The 21,163-nt window shown below is 41.4% G+C and overlaps 1 protein-coding gene across 1 annotated transcript in view; it reads right to left on the bottom strand.

The window, feature by feature from the left end:
• Positions 1 to 21,163, bottom strand: part of LOC146361200 (von Willebrand factor D and EGF domain-containing protein) — a 43,267-nt gene that overhangs the window by 2,078 nt on the left and 20,026 nt on the right. The window contains exons 20-31 of the mRNA XM_084921999.1: positions 19,181 to 19,651; positions 17,565 to 17,735; positions 14,251 to 14,576; positions 13,662 to 14,163; positions 5,551 to 5,646; positions 5,380 to 5,475; positions 4,413 to 4,508; positions 3,976 to 4,071; positions 3,797 to 3,892; positions 3,283 to 3,378; positions 2,975 to 3,070; positions 959 to 1,054 (exon numbers count right to left, since the gene is read on the bottom strand). Coding sequence (XP_084778125.1) covers positions 959 to 1,054; positions 2,975 to 3,070; positions 3,283 to 3,378; positions 3,797 to 3,892; positions 3,976 to 4,071; positions 4,413 to 4,508; positions 5,380 to 5,475; positions 5,551 to 5,646; positions 13,662 to 14,163; positions 14,251 to 14,576; positions 17,565 to 17,735; positions 19,181 to 19,651 — 2,238 coding nt within the window. The remainder of the gene's footprint in view (positions 1 to 958; positions 1,055 to 2,974; positions 3,071 to 3,282; positions 3,379 to 3,796; positions 3,893 to 3,975; positions 4,072 to 4,412; positions 4,509 to 5,379; positions 5,476 to 5,550; positions 5,647 to 13,661; positions 14,164 to 14,250; positions 14,577 to 17,564; positions 17,736 to 19,180; positions 19,652 to 21,163) is intronic.

Here is a 21,163-nt window from a genome sequence, read left to right as displayed (position 1 = left end):
ATTTCTGAAACAAAATGAGATTTAAAAAAAGCTCTTACTTTATATTTAGTGGGCCTGTGAGAGAAACATATCTGTACTAACATGGACTGCCACGTCATTTGACAGAAATGAAAATGATCAACCTACTGAATTCAAAGACACCCTGAAAATCAGAGTGAAGAAATGATGCAGTGGGCTGATCCCATTTCTTGGAATTTCATTGCAACAACTCAAAACTGTTCTCTGTAGTTTTTATGCAAGACTGACAACCTCGGGAACCTTGGATGGTGTCCCAGTCTGAGGTGCAACCTTGTGGTGTCAGATGGACCAAAACATAATGTCCAAGAGGAGTTCTGTTGAGTGTGACAATGAATCAATGGTATCGATGCCTACGTCCTCCATGCATCCTGCCTGTTCTCACCACATGAGGCTGGGCTTTGTCGCGCACCAGGAGCAACCCGGGACTCACTGCGCCATTATATGGTCTGACAGTCAGTCCAAGGATTTCATGGCAGTCAGGGTACGGTTGTGTAGCCTGCAGTGGTCTGTGGGATATTCCTCCCCAGACCATGACTGACCCACCACCAAGCTGTTCATGCTGAACGATGTTACAGGCAGCCTAACGTCCTGCACTATAACACATCAGACCCTAAACTAAAGTAACTGTTTGTGTCCTGGGATCTCCTACATGATCCTGGACACAGCAAACTTTCTGACAATGGCATGTATTGATGTGGCGTCCTGGAGGAGTTGGACTACCTGTGCAACCTCTTTAGGGTCTAGGTCCAGCCTCAGTGTCACTACTGCTACCAGAAATGACACTGAGGCTAGCCAAAGGCAAAAGTAGTAATAAAAAAAGCAGAGTAGGAAGGAAAAGCTGTGAGTGTCCTTCACCTGTAAGGCCTTTCCTGTTTTGGAGGTTGTCTTATTGTTGTCCCTCTAGTGTACCTATGAGTGTGTGTTTGGTTTTGATACTCACGGATCTGACACAGCGTGCCATGCCACCCTGGGGCGCAGTGGCAGGTGTTTGGACCGACGCACTCGCCTCCATTCAGACACTTCTGCAGACAGCTGGCTGAGAGGACACACGATGACAGAAAGCTCTGAACATCATCATCATCAAATATTTGTTCTGTTTTTCATTCACTTAATACATAATGTAAATTAACAAATTGACATATACATTTTTAAATAGCTGAGGTGCAGGGCTGTGCTCACCAGTGTTGGTCAAGTTACTTGAAAAAAGTAATCAGTAACTAATTACTGATTACTTCCCCAAAAAAGTAATCCCGTTACTTTACTGATTACTTATTTTCAAAAGTAATTAATTACTTAGTTACTTAGTTACTTTTTAAAAACACGATTTACAACCTGAATAGGTGATAAAGTGATAGATCTTTCAGCCCAATTCTACTTTTTCTGCATAATCCATCATACAAAATGTAATCAAATGGAAAAGTCTCTTTTTTTTAAACTTGTTTTATCAGTTTTAATCTTTTAACTTTATGCATCAAGCAAAAATTCAATTATATGCACCATTCTCTGACTTGAAGAAATTAGTTTAACATTTAAACCTATTTTCTGCACATTCCAGCACATAAAATAAAATATTTTTTGTGTTTACACTCAGTCTTTCAAATAGATGCAAGTAAAACACAGCAGAAAATAAATAAAATCAAAGACTAGCGGTCCTGTTGCTCTATTTTCACCTGTAAAGCAGGAGTTGGGTAGGCGGAGGTTTGCCCTGGTGCAGGTGTGCCGCAGCGGTCAGTGGAAGAATCCGCGAGTTTCTCTGTGAATTTCCCATTACGTCGTTGCGCACTCGGAGCTTGTTTAGGGTTTTTTTCGGCGTAAAAAGAAGTTTTCTTCCAACGCACAACGGACACTAATGTTTTTGTCACTTTTTATGGAATCAAACTCAAAGTAAGGTCAGTACTTCCACGCTTTAAACGCTGCACGCTTGTACTCTCTCCCGCACGCGATATATGATCCATTGTTGATCTGCACACAGCTGTTGTCATGAACGTCGCACTCGCTTACGTCACTGTCATGAGACATTCTCGCAAAAAAAAATCACGGTTTTAGTAACGCAGTAACGCAGCGTTCCTACGGGAAAGTAACGGTAATCTAATTACCGTTTTTGCAATAGTAATCCCTTACTTTACTCGTTACTTGAAAAAAGTAATCAGATTACAGTAACGCGTTACTGCCCATCTCTGGTGCTCACACCCGACATGTCAATCACAGCACACAGCCACGGCTCTCACAGCTGGAGTCCAACTGAAGGATGTGTCATGTGGTCTTTGTGGTCACAGAAGTCCACACAGAGCCCCGCCTTCACTCTGATGACATATTTAAATCACTTCGACCGGAGTAGGACTTGAGGGTAACAACAGTTCTCCTAAGAAAGCTTGAGCAAGTCAGCAGGTAACACTTATCTGTAATTAATCTCTTCTTCTTTTGAACTTCTGTCTCTTAGGTAACTGTTACCACTCTGCGAGGGTCAAAGGTCAGTCAAGTGAAACTCTGCAGGCACTACACCTGATGGTTTCCACATGTGAAGCACCTCTGCGGAGGTGTCCGTCAGCAGAGCCTGGAGTCAGCGCAGCTCTCCTGACTCCAGGTCAGTCTGAGAAACTCGCTGCGTGCTCAGGAGGTCGGCACGAAAGCAAGGCGAGAACCGAGGAACGTTTGCAGCGTTGTTTGTCACCTCACAAAAACTACAGAGCAGAATTTCATGAAACCTATTGGAGATGTGGATCATGGGTGAAGCAAGGACCTTAAACTGAGCAAAAATATGTTCTTATTTAATGTTTTTCATCTGAGGTTGTATTTACCTCTTTCCAGTTCCGCTAAGGATGTTTTTTATCCCCAAACATGTAAAACCTTAGAAGTGAAAGAGGCTGTACTCTGACTGTAGGTCAACATAAGAAGAGAGCAGAAGAAGTGTTCAGGTGTTCATGTCTGCCTGAGCGTTATGGATCATTACACGTACGTTTGTCACATCTCTTCCCTCGCCAACCGGACAGACAATCACAAACATCTGGACCAATGCACCGCCCGCCGTTCATGCACATGGGCTCACACACACCTGGAGAGGAGGAATGAGGGAGACAGTTTTAATCAATTAATTCTTTAGTTTGTCCAAAACATGACAGTAAAAGCACACAATCTGGAAATTAAAGTGACACAAGTTTGTCCACTTCATCCACGTCATCTTTAAAAGCAACTGAGTGATAATTAAAGTAACTGGAGCATCTGCAGACAAGGAAGATGACCAGGAGATGAAGAAGAAGTGCTTACTTCTCTCACACCGTCTCCCTGTGTATCCCTGCAGACATGAGCAGACGTTGTTTCTCATACACAGACCACCATTTTTACAGGGAGGGTTGCAGACAGCTGGAGGAGAAAAAACATATTAGAAAAAGTCCTGTTTTTCCTATATTATTGCACTCCAGTAGCTTTGCGTGATTAACAGCTCAAAATAATCCTTATTTATCTTCTACTGGGCCTCTCAGCTCATCTTCTTTCTGAAACAAGGCCTCTTAGCCCCTCCCCATTTAAGCTAGCTTTCTTCTGATTGGCTAGTCCTCACCAACAGACATCTGTAATGTCAGTATTAGGATAAACAGTCTCTATTAATACACTACACATACATAACCTGATTATTTGAAAAACTGGTCATGTTTAATATGAGAATCAACCACTAAAACAGTATTTTTGTGATTTTGAAAAAGGTAAAAGCAGAATAGCTCCCAATTTAGATGCTTTTTTAAAAGACACTTTAAGCTTTGAATCTAGCCTGCTGTAGATTTACCGTTCTGACAGTGTGCACCGTAGAAACCGTGAGGACACTCGCAGGTATTCGGTCGAACACACGAACCTCCGTTCAGACAGACAGGGGAGCAGAGAGCTGGAAAACAAAATTTGCAGTTAAACTTTACCCTAAACTTAAATCAGATCTTTGCCCCCTACAGCATGAGTAACACAACTCACCGGTTTCACAGGACGGTCCAGTCCAGCCTGGTGTACACATGCACTCATCTGGAGATGCACACTGGCCTCCGTTTTGACAGTGACGGCTACACACCACTGCAACCAACAAAAAAACCCCATTTATTTAATTCAATTCAGTGAATTTTTATGTTGATTTTGTGGCCTTGACGAGTTTTGTCTCTACAACATTAGAGACAAAACTCCAATAATCAGACAATCCCCTTTGAACAGCACTTAGCGAAAGTGGGGAGGAAGACCTCCCTTTTAATAGGAAGAGACCACAATAACAGTTATGAAAGAAAAAGTTTTTAAAAAAATATTGTAAATTAAGACCGTAAAATTAGAAAGAAATACCCGAAACAAAAGAACAATGTATACAAATGTACTGCTGTTTTAAAAGATCTTCACTGATATTGATATAAAAGAAGTAAACTCACTTGTTTCACATCGAGGACCAACAAACCCGTAAGGACAGGAGCAGGTCTGCAGTCCCACACAGGTGCCTCCATTTTCGCATGGTGACCTGCACAAGGCTGCACACATGGAGTTTAGAAATGAGATGTAATACTGACATATTTTCAGTGCATGCTCTTATAGACTGTAAATAAAAGTGGACATAACCACTGCGACATCAGTCATAGGTTTGTGAAGACTTATTTTGAGAGCTCAATATTAGCTTCACACCCACACTTACTTTGTATTGGTGGAGCTGGAATTAATCTGATCTACCTAGCTAGCTTGCATGGTGTTCAATTACATCTATCAAAATACATACCCGCTAATTAACATTAAGTAACAAAAAGATAAAATAATGACAATTCACAGAACATGTGGGACTGCACAGCAAACCATATTACCTGTCTACTAAAAATGCCCCAACAGGCACCAACACTATAAACATACTCCAGAGGTCCAGTTAAATGACTCTGATTAACTAAAGTGATGGCTAGCGCCTGTATTCACTGAACCCTGTGTAATTTTAAGCCTTAATACAGTTTAACTGGGTTACTTATAAAGAAATAGTTTTCGTTTTAGGCTGTAAATATTTTTATTTCTGCTGTAAATTTGGATTTTTTAAACATGGGGCTCAATGGGATTGACATACTTTTTGGAGGCAGCCTCAAGTGGACATTAGAGGAAGTGTAGCGTTTGTCACTTCACTTTTCATCACCTCAGGTTGTTACTTGTATACATGAGGTGGTGTTATTTACAGTATTACTTAATGGTTAAGTGAGCTTCATAGCAGCTACCAGAGGTAGTTGAAGAATTTATAAGCTATTATAAAAGTTAATCATTCTTAAGTTTTAAGCCTTTAATTAATTTGTTGTCTCAGTATGTTATACTAAAAATGTGCATTAAATAGATCCTGAACTGGATTAACTTGGAAACAGAAGCAAACGTTACCTTCCTGACAAGTCTCTCCATGGTATCCTCTGAGACACTGGCAAACATTTGGTGCAATGCAAACCCCACCATTCTTGCACTCCGGATCACAGATGGCTAATAAAATATGGGAAAACAATTATTTTAGACTTAAATTATTAAAAAATAAATTCTAATGCTATTGCTTTTTACCTTTTTGGCAGCTAGATCCAGTGTAGCCTGGTTTGCAGCGGCATGTGTTGGGTGCAGCACACTCCATGTTCCTACCGCATGCATGCCTGCAAACAGCTTGAAACACAGATGGGGAGGAGCGTTAAGATGTTAAACCTACATATATTTTTCTATTAGACTGGTTTATCTCTCTTTTGTGGCACATGGACTACATACTAGAGATGGCACATACCACTTTTTTATGTCCGATACTGATACCGATATCATAAATTTGGATATCAGCCGATACCGATATGAATCCGATATAGTGTGTTTTTTAATCAATAAAACTGTTTTTTTAATATCTTGCTGCATTTTGTATAAGTTCAAACTCAAGTTAAAAAAAACAAACACTAAAGCTATTTATGTTATACCTGTATGCAAAAAATACACTGCAACCAAAATATTTCATAGTTCAGCAATACTGATCAATCTAATAAACTTAAACCTACTGCATCCTCCCTATTCTGGTATTTTAAAGAGCAAGCAACCTAACTAATAGGGTTGCAAACTCCCAGCAAAAAAAAAAAAAAAAAGGGAACCACCCCCACCCTCCACCTCATGATGCTTAATCGACGTAATCAACTTTAATTTGATGCAGTGTCAAAAAAAAAAAAATGCACAGAAATAAATTATTTTTCAAGAATAATTAAATAGATTCAACATCTTTCTTCAACAGAACTGCAGACTGCACAGATGGTACCTTCCCAAAGGAAAAAGTACTATAGCTTACTAGGGTATATTAGACTTAATAGTTACTATATACAGTAATGGACTTCTATACATTTTACATCAGATTAAAACTTTGGGTGTAAGAGTCGGATAATTATTTATTAAAAGCTAGACATTTTAAATGAGAATAAGAAAGAAAAGGATGTCTTTGTGCCCCCCTTTTCCCTGTTCATGCCCTATCGGCCCCCCTCCTGGTGTAGAAAGTAATATTAAATAAATTCTAACAACAGATTATCAAGCTTAGACGTGCTACTGTTGTTCAGCCGCTGGTTTCCTCTTTGTGGCGCGAAGTGGGCGATAAACAAACAAGAGTGTCTGCTTCCACTTGTCTTTGCAATAGGATGATGTCGGCGTAAATGTGCTGTCATATTCGTTGTGTTCCCACTAGTGCTGTCAGCGTTAATCTCGTTAAAATGGCATTAACGCCATAACGCGGCAAATCTCGGTTACCACGGATCGCCCCGTGCTTGGGGCTGGACGGCATCAACACGTTAACAAGCTAACTGCGCTAACGCACGAGTTCCCACAAATTGAGCATTGCGTGGCACATCCGACATACTGTTTTACTTTTGTCCATGACGTGCTTACCATCAGGGTCATACTTCACATGAAAACCAAGATAGTTCCAAACGCCAGATCTGAATGGGGGTGTGGCAGGTTCAATTTTGGGTAGCATTGAGGCAGTTGCCATGTTGCAACGAGCTTAGCTTCTGTCTTGCTAGCTTGCGCTGTGCTCAGTGGATCTGCACTCGACAGTGCAGCCTAGGCGGAGTAGTCAAACACAGATCCACTGAGCGCTCAACACAGACAGCATCGTCAGAAGAAAAGTTGATAAAATAAATAAAAAATGTTGTATTGTTCGATACATATGCGTACCGAACCGAAAGTACTGTATCGAACGGTTCAATATCGATACGAGTATTGTTGCACCCCTAGTAAAGACCCTACAATAATACAACTGAACATGCTGCAAATTTTAGGTTTGCAAATTTGCATCAGAACTGTCAAGTGGGGTGATGATTTGGGCTTGTTCCCAGCCCCCGGACCTGGGTACCTTGCAATCAGTGAGTTCACCATGAACTCCTCTGTATACAGAAGAATTCTGGAGTCAAACCTAATGCTTGGCTAAAACTGGGTCATTTAACAGGACAATGATCCCAAGCACAGCAGCAACAGAATGGCTGAAAAAGAAATAGAATCAAAATAGTCAAAGTCCAGACCCCAACCTGAACCTGCCAATTTTTTTGCCAGACCCTATAATAGTCGTGCATTAACAAACCTTCAAACCTCAATGAACAGAAACACAGTGATCCCCAGTGACGTGACAGTGACAAATTAAGTCATATATGTTTACTTCATGTTATTGCTGCTAAGCTATTTCATGGGGTGTACTTAGTTAACACAAGATTGCTGCAGAAGAGTCCTGTTGAAAACAGTTTTTCATAGCTGTATCTTATATGAATAATAACTGTGATGGCATCAGCCACACAGGGGTAAATTAGTCCATTTTTCACTTTATTAGTTTGCTTTGCAGTTTTCTTTAATATAATTCATTAATCATTTGGTTAAACCTAACACTGGTATTATGAAGCGCGCACATAGTAACATTGTGTGGTTTTTCTAAAATGTTTTGTTATATTAATTATGTTTCTCTTTCTTTGAGTTACCTGGGTTTGGGCGGTGGCTGTTTCCTGTCTGGGCAAAAGGCGTGGCTGAGGACTCTGGGAACAAAATGCCTGCTCAGCAGGACTAACCATGGGCTTACCAGGAGCAGGGGTGTTTTAGGTTTAGTTAGGTTATTCTGTGCTTAGTTAATATTAGTGTGTGTGTTTTTTGTTTCCCCCCTATTGTGTTCAAATGGTTCGGCCAAATCATTATAAAAGCTACCCTCATGTGTCTTTGTAATTAGGTCAGTTTGTGAGTTAAGTTGTGTCCCACTTTGTTTTGTTTAAGTTTCTGGAAATTCCTTTTTGTAGAGTTATATTTAGTTGACCTCTTTTATGGGCCTGCTAAGTATGTTTTTGAATTTTGTTAATTTTGGACTTTTTGAGGGTTAAAATAAAGAAAACCCTTTTTGAAGATATTTTTTTGCCTGTGTCCTCTTTGCTTTGGCTGCTTGGTCCCTCACAATTGGTGGCAGCAGTTGGATCTGCCAGTTGAGGACACAGTTTTTTTTTCTTTGAGGTTTTTTCACCCCCAGAAAAAAAGGAAAATGCATCGGGGAGGAAAGGTGGAAAAGAAGAAAGGAGTAACTGTTCAGAAGGAAGCTGATGCTGAGGAGGAAATTGGAATCTCTGAAATGGTGGAGAGCACTGAGGTTGAAGAAAGGGAGCCATCTCTGTCAGATCTGATGTCAATATTGCAAGCTCATATGGGTCAACAGGAGGCTCGGGAAGCAAGGCAAGAAGAGGTAACTGCACGACAAGAACAAAAATTCAAAGCATTGCAACATCAATTTCAGCTTTTACAGTTAGAGGTGCAGTCCCGGACATCACCAGTACCAGAGCTACCATTACCTACCACAGAGTCACCAGAGTCAAGGGAGCTACCTCACATTTCTAGTTCTCCTCAAGCTCAAGCTGAATCCAGTCAGTCATTATCAGGTCAGTTTTCATTGCATGAACCCAGACTGGAAAAGTTGACTGATAGTGATGATATTGAGCATTTTTTGACTACATTTGAACGCATTGCCTTAGCATATCGTTGGGAAAAAACAGACTGGGTTTTTCGATTAATACCACTGCTAACGGGCAAGGCAAGAGGGGCATACGTTCATATGGATATTGATGACTCTCTCAGCTATGACAAAGTTAAAGCTGCAATTTTGTCCAAGTATGTTAACCCTGAGACCTACAGGCAGCGATTCCGTTCACTGGAAGTCAGGCTTGATGAGAACCCTAAGGAGTTGTATGCTCGACTTAAAGATCTGTACGGGAAATGGATTCAGCCAAAAGGTAAAACGAACCAAGAAATTGGTGAAATAATCATCCTTGAACAATATTTGAGAATGTTGTCCCCTGAGCTACAGGTTTGGATTCGAGAGCACAATCCGTCTTCTGCAGTGAAGGCAGCTGAGCTGGCAGAAGTGTTTGTAGCTGCCAGGAGGAAAGGGCAACCTTGGACCTGTAATGCAAATAAAATGCCAAAGGAAGGCCCCAAATCAGCCCAGATGTATCATCAAAGGCCATTGTCAGCAGATAAAACTCCTGTGGGTGAGAACCAGTTTGCTGGCAGACCATTAAAAAATTCAAAAAAGATCTTTTGTTACCTCTGTGGGTTAGAGGGCCACACAAAGCCAATGTGCCCAAAAACCTCAGCTAAGATGGTTCAAATGTGTTTCATGCCACGTCCACATGCTGAACAGGGGCTCCAGTGTGACCAGACTGTTAAAATGATAAAAATTGAAGCTAATGGAACAACTTTAAGAGTTTTACTTGATTCTGGTAGTTCTCGTACGTTGATACACAGAGATTTTGTGCCCCCCAATATTGTCCGTGTTAGTGACACCATCCCCATTTGTTGTGTGCACGGAGATGAGAAGATGTACTCAACAGCTGACATGTACATTAAAGTGAATGGACAGACTTACCTTTTAAATGTTGGGGTGGTTGATAACCTGCCTTATTCAGCTATTCTGGGACGAGATTTTCCAGTGCTTTTTGATTTGTTGGAGTCAGACCAGAATCATCAATGCAATGTGGCTGTTACTAGAGCCCAAGCTCAAAAATCTAGTGAAACCTCAGTTTTCAGTGCCTTGCCATTTTTTAATGAGGAATGGGAAGTTGCACCTGGGAAGCCTCGGAAAAGTCGCAGACAGAGGAGACAGGAGAAGTTCCAGCATACTATAGTACACCCAGAAATGCATACTGACCCAGACTTGCCTTTGGGACTTCAAATTCCTGGCAATATAATAGAGTTGCAAAAAACTGATCCTAGTTTAGCTTCCTGTTTTCAGCGAGCGATAGACAAGGACCAAGTAGAGGAGGCAGGCATTAACAAAAGTGACTATGTCTTGCAAAATGGCATACTTTACCATGAGGTGGGCTCACTTCTGAAGCTAGTGGTCCCCCAAGAAGTTAGAGAAACAGTGCTTAATCTGGGACACTCTATTCCTTGGGCTGGCCACCTTGGTAAGCACAAAACCACAGCTCGTATTAAACAACATTTTTTCTGGCCTGGCCTCCATAGAGATGTAGCCTACTTCTGTAAGAGCTGTCCTCAGTGCCAGATGACATCCTCCAAAGTCCCTTCCAAAGCTCCACTCCAACCACTGCCTATTATTGGTACCCCATTTGAGCGCCTCGGAATGGATATTGTTGGACCCGTTGAAAAGAGTAAGTCAGGGAATCGCTATATGCTTGTAATCACTGATTATGCAACTAAATATCCAGAGGTCTTCCCACTGAAATCCATCAAGGCAAAATCAGTAGCTTTCTGCCTTGTACAGCTCTTCGCAAGAGTAGGGTTCCCACAGGAAATACTGACTGATCAGGGGAGTAACTTTATGTCCAACTTACTAAAACAGGTGTACAAGCTGCTGGGCATTAGAAGCCTGAGGACCACCCCATACCATCCTCAGACTGATGGGCTAACAGAACGGTTCAATCAGACTCTGAAGCAGATGCTCCGGAAGGTGGTAGATAAGAATGGTGCTGATTGGGATCAGTGGCTTCCTTATCTTCTCTTTGCCTACAGGGAAGTGCCACAAGCCTCCACTGGTTTCTCTCCGTTCGAACTTTTGTATGGGTATGAGGTACTAGGACCTCTAGCCCTGTTAAGAAACATCTGGGAGGGAGGCAAGGAAAAGATGGACTCTGTTAACATTGTTTCCTATGTTGTGCAGATGAGGGAGCAACTGCAGAAAATGAGTGAGCTTGCTCAGTCAAATATGACCAAAATCCAGCAGAAGCAGAAGTTTTGGTATGACCGAGCAGCTCGTCAGAGGTCTTTTAGTCCTGGACAAAAGGTGTTGGTGCTCCTCCCCACTGACAACAACAAGCTATTGGCTAAGTGGCAAGGGCCCTTTGAGGTTCAGAAGAAATTGGGGTCCACTACTTACCAAGTGTTCATCGCTGGAAAGCCACGCTCCAGCAGGGTTCTGCACATAAATCTTTTGAAGGAATGGGCGCAGCGCCCTGAAAAGACAGCAGAGGTGATGCTCATAAGGGGTGTGCCAGAGGAAGAAGAGGTTGGTGAGCAATACTTGCCTTTTGCTGATGTGGTAGATTTTGACCTTAGTCATCTGCCAGATGATAAACAGCTTCAGGTGAGAGCTGCATGTAACTCTGAGGTGCTTCAAGTGAATCCTGGCCGAACAGATATTGTTGAGCATGACATTGTCATTAAAGAGGGCGTCTCAGTAAAGCGTTTGAGCTACAGGATCCCTGAACGTCTGCTGATATCCCTGAAGAAGGAAATTGACCTCATGTTGTCCTTGGGGATCATCGAGCCATCAAAGAGTGAGTGGTGTAATCCGGTGGTCCTGGTGCCAAAGAAGGATGAAAGCATGAGGTTCTGTATAGACTTCAGGTACCTAAACTCAGTATCACTGTTTGATTCATACCCCATGCCACGCATTGATGATTTGCTGGAACGGCTGGGGAAGGCAAAGTACTTGACCACACTTGACCTGTGCAAGGGATATTGGCAGGTGCCACTCACAGAGTGATCAAAGAAGTTGACTGCCTTTCGAACACCTTGGGGTCTCTTCCAATTTACAGTGATGCCATTCGGGCTGCATGGGGCTCCAGCAACCTTTCAGAGATTAATGGACCAAGTACTATGTGGTTTCTCAGATTTTGCATCTGCATATCTTGATGATATTGTCATCTACAACACCACATGGGAGGAACACTTGGAACATCTGCATGCTGTCTTCGACCGTCTTGGCGCTGCTGGGTTGACCGTGAACCCCTCTAAGTGTGTTTTTGCCTCTGCTGAGACTGCGTACCTGGGCCATGTGATCGGGAATGGGGTGATCAAGCCTCAAGTCAGTAAGATCCAAGCCATTGAGTCTTGTCCTCTCCCACAGACAAGGAAGCAACTAAGATCCTTTTTGGGCATGGCAGGCTTTTATCGTCGGTTCATACCACGATTCTCCACCAGGGCAGCTCCACTAACGGACTTGATAGGCATCAAGTGTCCTAATCAGATTAACTGGACAGAGGAGGCTATAGCAGCTTTCAAGGACATCAGTCAATCACTGAGTAGTGAACCAGTTTTGTACAGTCCAGACTTTAATGAGCCCTTTTTCCTTCAAACTGATGCATCTCATAGGGGTCTGGGAGCAGTGCTACTTCAAGGTTTGGAAGGAGAACGTCATCCTGTTGCTTATATCAGCCGAAAGCTGTTCCCAAGAGAGGTTCGGTATTCAACAGTGGAAAAGGAGGCCCTTGCCATCAAGTGGGCCCTTAATTCCTTCAGGTACTACCTTCTTGGAAGAGAATTCACCCTGGAGACGGATCACAGTGCACTTCAGTGGATGGAAAAGATGAAAGATAAGAACGGAAGGATCACAAGATGGTACCTTGCTCTGCAACCTTTCCGGTTTGTCATCAAGCACATTCCTGGGAAGAACAACGTTACCGCCGACTTCCTCTCTCGCTGTACCAGCGAGAGTCCTGAAGAAGGGGTGTGTGTGATGGCATCAGCCACACAGGGGTAAATTAGTCCATTTTTCACTTTATTAGTTTGCTTTGCAGTTTTCTTTAATATAATTCATTAATCATTTGGTTAAACCTAACACTGGTATTATGAAGCGCGCACATAGTAACATTGTGTGGTTTTTCTAAAATGTTTTGTTATATTAATTATGTTTCTCTTTCTTTGAGTTACCTGGGTTTGGGCGGTGGCTGTTTCCTGTCTGGGCAAAAGGCGTGGCTGAGGACTCTGGGAACAAAATGCCTGCTCAGCAGGACTAACCATGGTCTTACCAGGAGCAGGGGTGTTTTAGGTTTAGTTAGGTTATTCTGTGCTTAGTTAATATTAGTGTGTGTGTTTTTTGTTTCCCCCCTATTGTGTTCAAATGGTTTGGCCAAATCATTATAAAAGCTACCCTCATGTGTCTTTGTAATTAGGTCAGTTTGTGAGTTAAGTTGTGTCCCACTTTGTTTTGTTTAAGTTTCTGGAAATTCCTTTTTGTAGAGTTATATTTAGTTGACCTCTTTTATGGGCCTGCTAAGTATGTTTTTGAATTTTGTTAATTTTGGACTTTTTGAGGGTTAAAATAAAGAAAACCCTTTTTGAAGATATTTTTTTGCCTGTGTCCTCTTTGCTTTGGCTGCTTGGTCCCTCACAATAACACCATTAGAAATTGGTTCTGCCGATTTGAGATATTTGGATGTCAAAGAGAACAGGTTTACCTTTACAGGTATGCCCATTTCCAGTATATCCTACTGGACACCTTCCACAGCGGAAGCCCCCATCCTTGGCTGGTTCACACTGGACACCAGGAAAACATGGCCGTTCGGCACAAGCCATCAAATGTTCGTCAGCTAGTGTACCACTTCCAGTTGATGACTGGCTGGATGTAGATCTTTGTGCCAGGGAGCTATAGACCTTGTCGGGTGTTGTGAGGGTCAGCACTGGCACAATCTTTGGCATCTCTGATCCTGGCTCAGTTTCATCCCCGTCTGCAGAGAACTCAGACTCAGAAAGTGAGTAGGACAGAGAAGTGAGGGCTGCTGTAAGTGGGAGGGCAGGTCTTGGTGGAGTCCAGGGTTTGGTCTGGGTGGATGTCAGGTGGTTGAGCTGAGGCTGGGTTGTTTGTTTAGCTGCCGTTACTCTTCCAGGCTGAATGGAGAGCCGAGGTGCAGCGGCAGTTACTTTAACAGGCGTGGCACCAGTAAGAGCTCCTTCAGACTTCTGGAAGATGATCATAAAGTGAGTAAATGGACTTTAATGTCCATCTGTACAATTTTCTTTTAATGCTTTGAACAGTTACCAACTCACCTTGGAGACTGTTACATGGGGCATGACAATCTCCCTGGAGGCACTGGCGTATGTCCCAGTGTCTGATCTAGGGTTGGCACGTGTGATGTGAGTATTTGCAGCGACATCCCTTGAAGCAGAAATGATGGCCTCTCTTCTTCCTGTGCCACCCTCTCTACCTGATCCTGTAACTTGGTGCGACCTAATGAAGGATGAGGACAGGTGCTTGACACCATACCTGTTGGGCAAGTTGGGTAGGTGGACATGGACGACTTTGCTGCTGCTACTTCCATATGAGGATCGGCTGGACTTGCCTAGTGTCTGCTGCTGAGGCAGGTGATTGGATGCTGAGGAAAGGGATAACGATCATATTAGCTTGTATATCACATTGATGATACAATCATAACTATAATTTATACAACTGCCCTTGGGATATTGTTCCTACACAGTTTTTGGACACTCCAGAACCTTCAATTTCCCAGATTACAAATTTTGCTAACAAAGCAGTCCATGTCCTTATTAAATAACCTTGCCTGAAAAGAGTTAAGTAATTTTTATTTCTGAACTTATATTTCTATGATGGAATTCATGGAGAAAATGCTGTATGCTCAGCCTTTTTTCTTTTTAGACTAAGCCACTGAAAATTTCCGATCACGCCTCAGGACAAAATATGCTCTACACAAACTTTTTAATGATGACGTGCTGCCTTTAAACTCCAGTAATTGTTCCATTTTGTTTCCAGTAAGATTTAGATCTACTTTCTTGCGAACCCTCTTGAGGATTAGGCTAGCATCTAAGGCACTGTCCTGAAAAATGGGTTCTTCTCTTCATGTACAGCCCCAATTACTTATGGTGTGCCTCAAGGTTCCAGTTTAGGGCCTATTTTATTTACCTTGCATATGCTCTTGCAGAAATCTAATAGTTCATCCACTTCTTTGCTGATAGAATCCGGATCAAGCCAAAAAGGTATTACTTTTAAGATCAACTGCTTGTAGTTTTTCTACAAAATAAGGGAGATTTGGCAGTGCCTACTCGATAACTCTGGAACAATCAAATGTTAAGTCTCTAATGAAACGAAACCCCCAAAGACATGCATGTTTTTGATGGCCTTCACATATTCTTACTGTTTTTTATATTTTAGTGTTACATTTCTTTCCTGTTCTGTCTTGTTTTTAGAATACCTTTGTTAATTTTATTTATATTTTGATTTTATACAACTGGATCCTGTATTCTGTCTTTCTTTCTATTTTTTCGATATATTTATGTTCTCCACAGTGGTATGGACAGCACTTTGGTCATCTCCAGTGGTTTAAAAATATGTTACAGAAAGAAATCTGATTTGGCCCTAATTAGAGTTAAGTAGAACAGCAGAGTGGCCTCAGTTACACAGGCCTCAGACTGGTGTGAGGGGTTATTGGCAGTTGCTGTGAAATAGATTGCCAGTCACGCACCCTAGAGGCCTGTCACAAAGCTGCTTGCAACTACCAGTTACTAGGGAAAAATATGTATTTTCCCAACTGATTGGTGAATGGTTGCTAGCTGTCTGTAGGTGAAAGTGGTCACAAAGAGAGTGCAGTATGAAAACCCTTGCCACTAGCAGATTGCTGCAGTCACATGTAGTCTTATGACACTAACCTGCCTGCAAACAGTATACAATTGCTCACAAAATTAGTGAAATTTGAAAAAAATTTGTCTCAAGATGTAAACAGAAAATGTTTAACTTCAAAGTAAAAACTGCAACCAAGACATTTTAGAAGGTGCAACTTTTCAAATGACTGCCACTTCCTATTCGTGTTGGATTTTTCACAGTCTCACCACTCTGTGAGCAGTTGGTAAGTATTTGTAGACAGCATCTTCCATACAAACAACTGGTGACAGTGCCAGCGTCCCAGTGACCAAAATAATTGTAAGGAGGTTTTCAGTGCAACATTATAAAGTTCTGTGTGACCAATTTCACCTAGCAACAGCTCGCAACCTTCAGCAATGACATGCCAAGCGGTTTATTCATTGGTGGTTAGCAGGGGTTTATTGATTGGTCTCTAGGCATGCATAACTGAGGTTTTAGCAATCAGTTTCATTGCAACCAGTCAGGGAATATAAATTTTTCCCTAGCGGCCAATGGTTACCAGGTCAACCAGCAACTAGATCTGAGGTACTGAGCCCTAAGATATTCATATTTCTACCCCAAAACGTAAATTTCCAGTCATAGCTTTGGAATCTTTACTGAGAAGCATTAGATTACTAAAATATGCTAAAGAAGCAGCTTTGGGTGCTACAGCTCATGTCATTATAAAGCTGCCATTGATGTCATTCTGCTGTGTATCGCGTATGTGTCGCTGCGTACTAAACACAGCTTGACAGGCTTAACAGAGGTTTGACAGGAATCTGCAAAACGCTGCATTAAATGATAAAATACAGCAAAATAAAACTAAAATTGAAAAGCAGAACATCTGGTCAAACGATGACTTGCTGAAGGAAAAAAGCATGTCTGCTTTCTGTCCTTGGACAAATAAAAGTAAAGAGAAGAACAGCAAAGCAATTTAAGCGATTAATGTCTTGTTTGTGGTGATGTGACTTTCCAGACAAACACAGTCCACAATAAAGGGATTTAAGTTGGAATCAGACTGTCTCTTTAGAGTTGTGAGCCCCCCACCATCTCCCCTTGTGTGAAGTCACATTAAGGAATCTGCTGTAGAAACTTTGTGGAACCGACTCAAAAAGCAATGCACCAGAGGTGGTTATTTCATTCAGGCAGTCTCCAACCACTTACGCTGATTTATCTCCTGCAATAAATGACATTCTTTCCAATCAAGAAAAACACATAAAGCAACATCAGGGAAACCAGAATATAACGAGTGCAAAATAAGCTCTTAAAAGCAGACCACAGTGTATGGAAGGATGCACATTACTGACAGATGTTTTCATCAGATTAATGCTTATTTTTTCCTTTGAAAAACAACACAATGTGTTTTTGTACAAAGAATAGGAAGAATATGCTATATAGAGCAGACACCCCAATTTGGGCTGCTTTTGTGACTCAATTACAGCATTGACCAATCATGTGTGGGGCTAGATGTGACCCAAAGGTTATGAAACACCTGATGTCCAGCCAGTGTAAGTAGATCCCTGGCTGAAGTGAGTCAACAGCATTAGTTAGTTTAGGGTTAAAGGAAACTTCAACTGCATTCAACTGCTATTTTTTTTTTTAAATGTCCTAAAGGCCTGTGAAAAACTCTATAATCACTCTGGTTACTGCAAAGTCCCTGACAAGACTTAAAAATCATGGAAGCTTATCCCCAAACGCATTAAAATATTAAATGTAAAAGCTCCCTCACCTTCCTTGGAGTTCTTCATGCAGATGCGACCGTTGCCATAAAGTCCAGGTGGGCAGCGGCCACAGACATAGCCCACATGTGGCGGTCTGCGGTTGATGCATTGAACCCCAGGAAAGCAGGGCCTGCTGGCGCATGTAGCTGATAAACTGACAGCCAAAGACCTCACTGATCCTGGGAGATAAAGTTGTATGAGATCAATCATTGTCCTATAAGAAGGCTCGGATTGTAGCTTTCCCAAGCAAACACAATCTGCATCTCTGACATCTGACATCTCTGAAAACATACAAATAAAACTGTTGCAAAGTTCATTTTTGCTTTCTTTCATTAGTTATAGTCTTACAAGTATCAAATATTAATATACTTATAAATATCCTTGTGTGCTCTGTAATGGTTCAATCAGACTAGAGAAGTAATAGGCAATGAGGAAAAAATCAACGATTACACTGACGGTGTTCCACCTTCAACCTGTAGGCGTTCACTTTTGATCACAAGGCACACAGGCCTCCTTGTGGGAGGCAACGTGTCTCCATACAGTCGCAGTCTGACCTCTCTCAAACAGATTGGTGAAGGTTTACAAATAGTTGCAAACTCATTTATAAATGCAGACAGACTGCCAATGAGTCAGCCTACACCGATGACTGCAATTAATCTGCAACTTTCTCTCCAATGGAGCACTAATATCAACAGGTTGCTAAGTCGTTAACTGTGTCATCTTACAGGTAAATAGAGTCAATAATCGTGAAGGATTTTCTGAATTTCTGTTTTGCAACTATGAGGTTCTCACTTGATACTAAATGTAAATAGTTAATGTGAATTTCTGTGTATGTAGAAATAAACAGGTTTGCATTTTTTGGTCAGTTTATCACAGTTAATCCCGTATTATCATAAACAGTAAGTAACTGACGCATGTAATTGCCAACTTGACTCCATTCAATTGCAAACAAGCCTGATTTGATCTTATTGCTTGTTTTATAACTATCTTGATGCACTGATGACTCATTGAAGACGGCAGCTGACTGCGAGTGATCACAGATCTGGTCCTTGTCTTTGAAACAACCATTTCAAGAAGCAGCAAAATTGAAAGTTGCTCACAAACGATCGCAATGATCTTGGGTGTGCCATGGTCTCCACTGATTTTCCTATTGTGACTGCAGCATTAGCTCTGTAAGGTAACATATCATTGAACTACAGTTTTCCTGAATACAGAGTAAAAAAACAATATTTTTTTTGTCTTAATTGTTTTTGTTTTATGTGAATTTCCCTGTTTCTGAATGGTTGTTCAAGCACACACAGTGGTAAGATCTCCAAAAAAAGATCACATTGGTCGGTTGTTCCTAACATCTGAAAACGACCTGTTTAAGTGTTCTCAAATTGAAATCCTGAATCCCCTTAGGGCAGCTTTTATAGCTAAACTAAAAAAAATATGTATACTATAGTATGTGAATTATTTTCCTGGTACTTATTTTAATGACTGTGATAAAACATTATGGCCAGAATGACTGAATGTTCCCTTTTAAAGTCTCCTTGTCTTCATATTTGCTTGAGGCTCAGCACAGTGTGATACCTCGCACATTAAGGAAAACTTAAATGGAATTTATTGGAAATTTGGGGCTTACCTGCAGCTGGTCTATCATGATCTGATGGTGAAGCTACAGTCGGAGGATTGCTTGTAGTGTTTCTGAATTTAGATTGCTCCTGCTTGACTCGGTGTGGCACAATCTCTGAGAGGTTCTTGAACATGTCTGTGTTAGTCCTGGATAGGTTTAGGTTAACTGCTTGAGTTTCCCGTGAAGAATCTATATTTGTTTGGGGAACGGTTGGTGTTTTGCGTCTGCTGGTTTCTGCTATTGTGACTTCAGGGCTGGAGCTAATTCCTGCTGTCCTTCTCCAGGTGGTTGACTTCATTTGTGGGTCAATTCTTGGAACTGTTTTCCTGGCCTCAGCCGTCATCTGTGGGGAGCTACCGCTTGAGGTTTTCAGGAAAGCGCCTGTCTTTATTTTGGGTGGTTGGAGCAGAACATCTGGTGTCTCGTAGCCAGTCATATGAGGAGCAGATGTTGAAGGGAAGGCAGCTGGACTGAGAAATACTGTAATAAGAAAGCCACTAATTATGTTCTGGATTGCTATCCTCAATTTTTACGTCCAATTGAGCATCAAGATCACCCACTTCAGAACACATTGCATTAAATCAATAATAAAGGACCAAAAAAGAGAGATGGTACAGTGAAGGATGTGGAGGTTGCTGTAAATCAGAAAACCTGGAAGGGCTCAAAAGGTTACGTTTAATGAACTGTGACTCCCAGCAAGAGACGAGACCTTGGGTCAAGTTTGTGTAAAGATATCTCTTGCCACAGTAGTAGCAGAAAACCTCAACAGGCTTCAGACATGGCAGCAGGTCAAATAATCTGACTCATCCTGCTTTACTACAGCAAAGACTTCTTACTTCTTATTTACTAGAATTAAGGCAGATTCAATAAGACTTTGGAGTCTAGTTTTGAATGCCTCTCCAAAACCTTTACTTTTGACACTTGACTTTTCTCAACTTTTTCATTAGAACTGAACTTCCTTCTGCCCGGCTGACTCGTCAAAACTACCAATGACGGTTGATTTGTCAAACCACAACTGATTAGTTGGAGAGGTTAAAGGATTTAAAGGGTTCGTTTCATTAATCTCAAGGTAACTGCTTTGTAGCTTTGGGTGTGTATTGCTAAGTTTCTTTTCTTTCTGAATAACCTGTACTTAATGTGCAATTGTTGTGCAACTGATGATCTGGAACTTTCAGCATCAAATACTAAAAGACTGAAGTGAGTTTATGAATGTATTTGAGCCTGTATGTATACCTTTGAGCCTTTTTGGATTATAAAAAATCCAAAATAAATTCAAACTTCTGCACACAATTCTTGTTTTAAAGACATATGCTGTCCAATTATTCCACCGTGGAAATAGAACATTTCAAAGAAATTCTTAAAAGAACCAAATTTACTATGACATTCATGCCGATGGTGAGTGGATCTAAACTTGTGACCACAACTGTATCTAAAAAAACATGTAGGAGCATCCATCACCACCTGCTTGTCATTTAAAATTTAAGGACCTTGTCCAACTCCACTGACACACAAAGTTATGTATCTTAAAATGAACTGAGTGTAGAGGTCAAACAAGTCAAGCTGAAGGCCCTCAGTGGACATGTGGAGGATTAAAGAACAAAGGGGATTAGGAAATCCAACTATCTGTCCCTGTGAATCTTCTGCCACAAGGTCCCAAAAAAATGGCAAATAATATGCTGCTCAGTTTAATTAATGTTCTGTGCTTTACTGTAGACCCAGATTTTTTTTTCCTTTTAGGGGCAGAAACTCCTGTAAACACACACCACAGAGTTCTTCTGTTACTGGAAGGATAATGTGACTGCAGAAATGCAACATCAGCCCCAGTGCTTAAGCAAATAATATAAAGCACCTTGAGGCAATATGGTTAATTTGGCACTATGTAAATAAAACTGAACTGAATAGAATATGGATCAACATGATGTCTTTTAGGTGAGAATTTTGGGGCTTTTTTTCTCTTTAGATCGTGAAAGCAACTAATTTAACCCTGTATTA

This window comes from Perissodus microlepis, chromosome 23, assembly GCF_051167445.1.
Source record: "Perissodus microlepis isolate ML-2025 ecotype Zambia chromosome 23, ASM5116744v1, whole genome shotgun sequence".
Lineage (NCBI taxonomy): Eukaryota > Metazoa > Chordata > Actinopteri > Cichliformes > Cichlidae > Perissodus > Perissodus microlepis.
The sequence above is the reverse complement of the archived record's forward strand: the minus strand, read 5'-3'. Positions and strand labels throughout refer to the sequence as shown.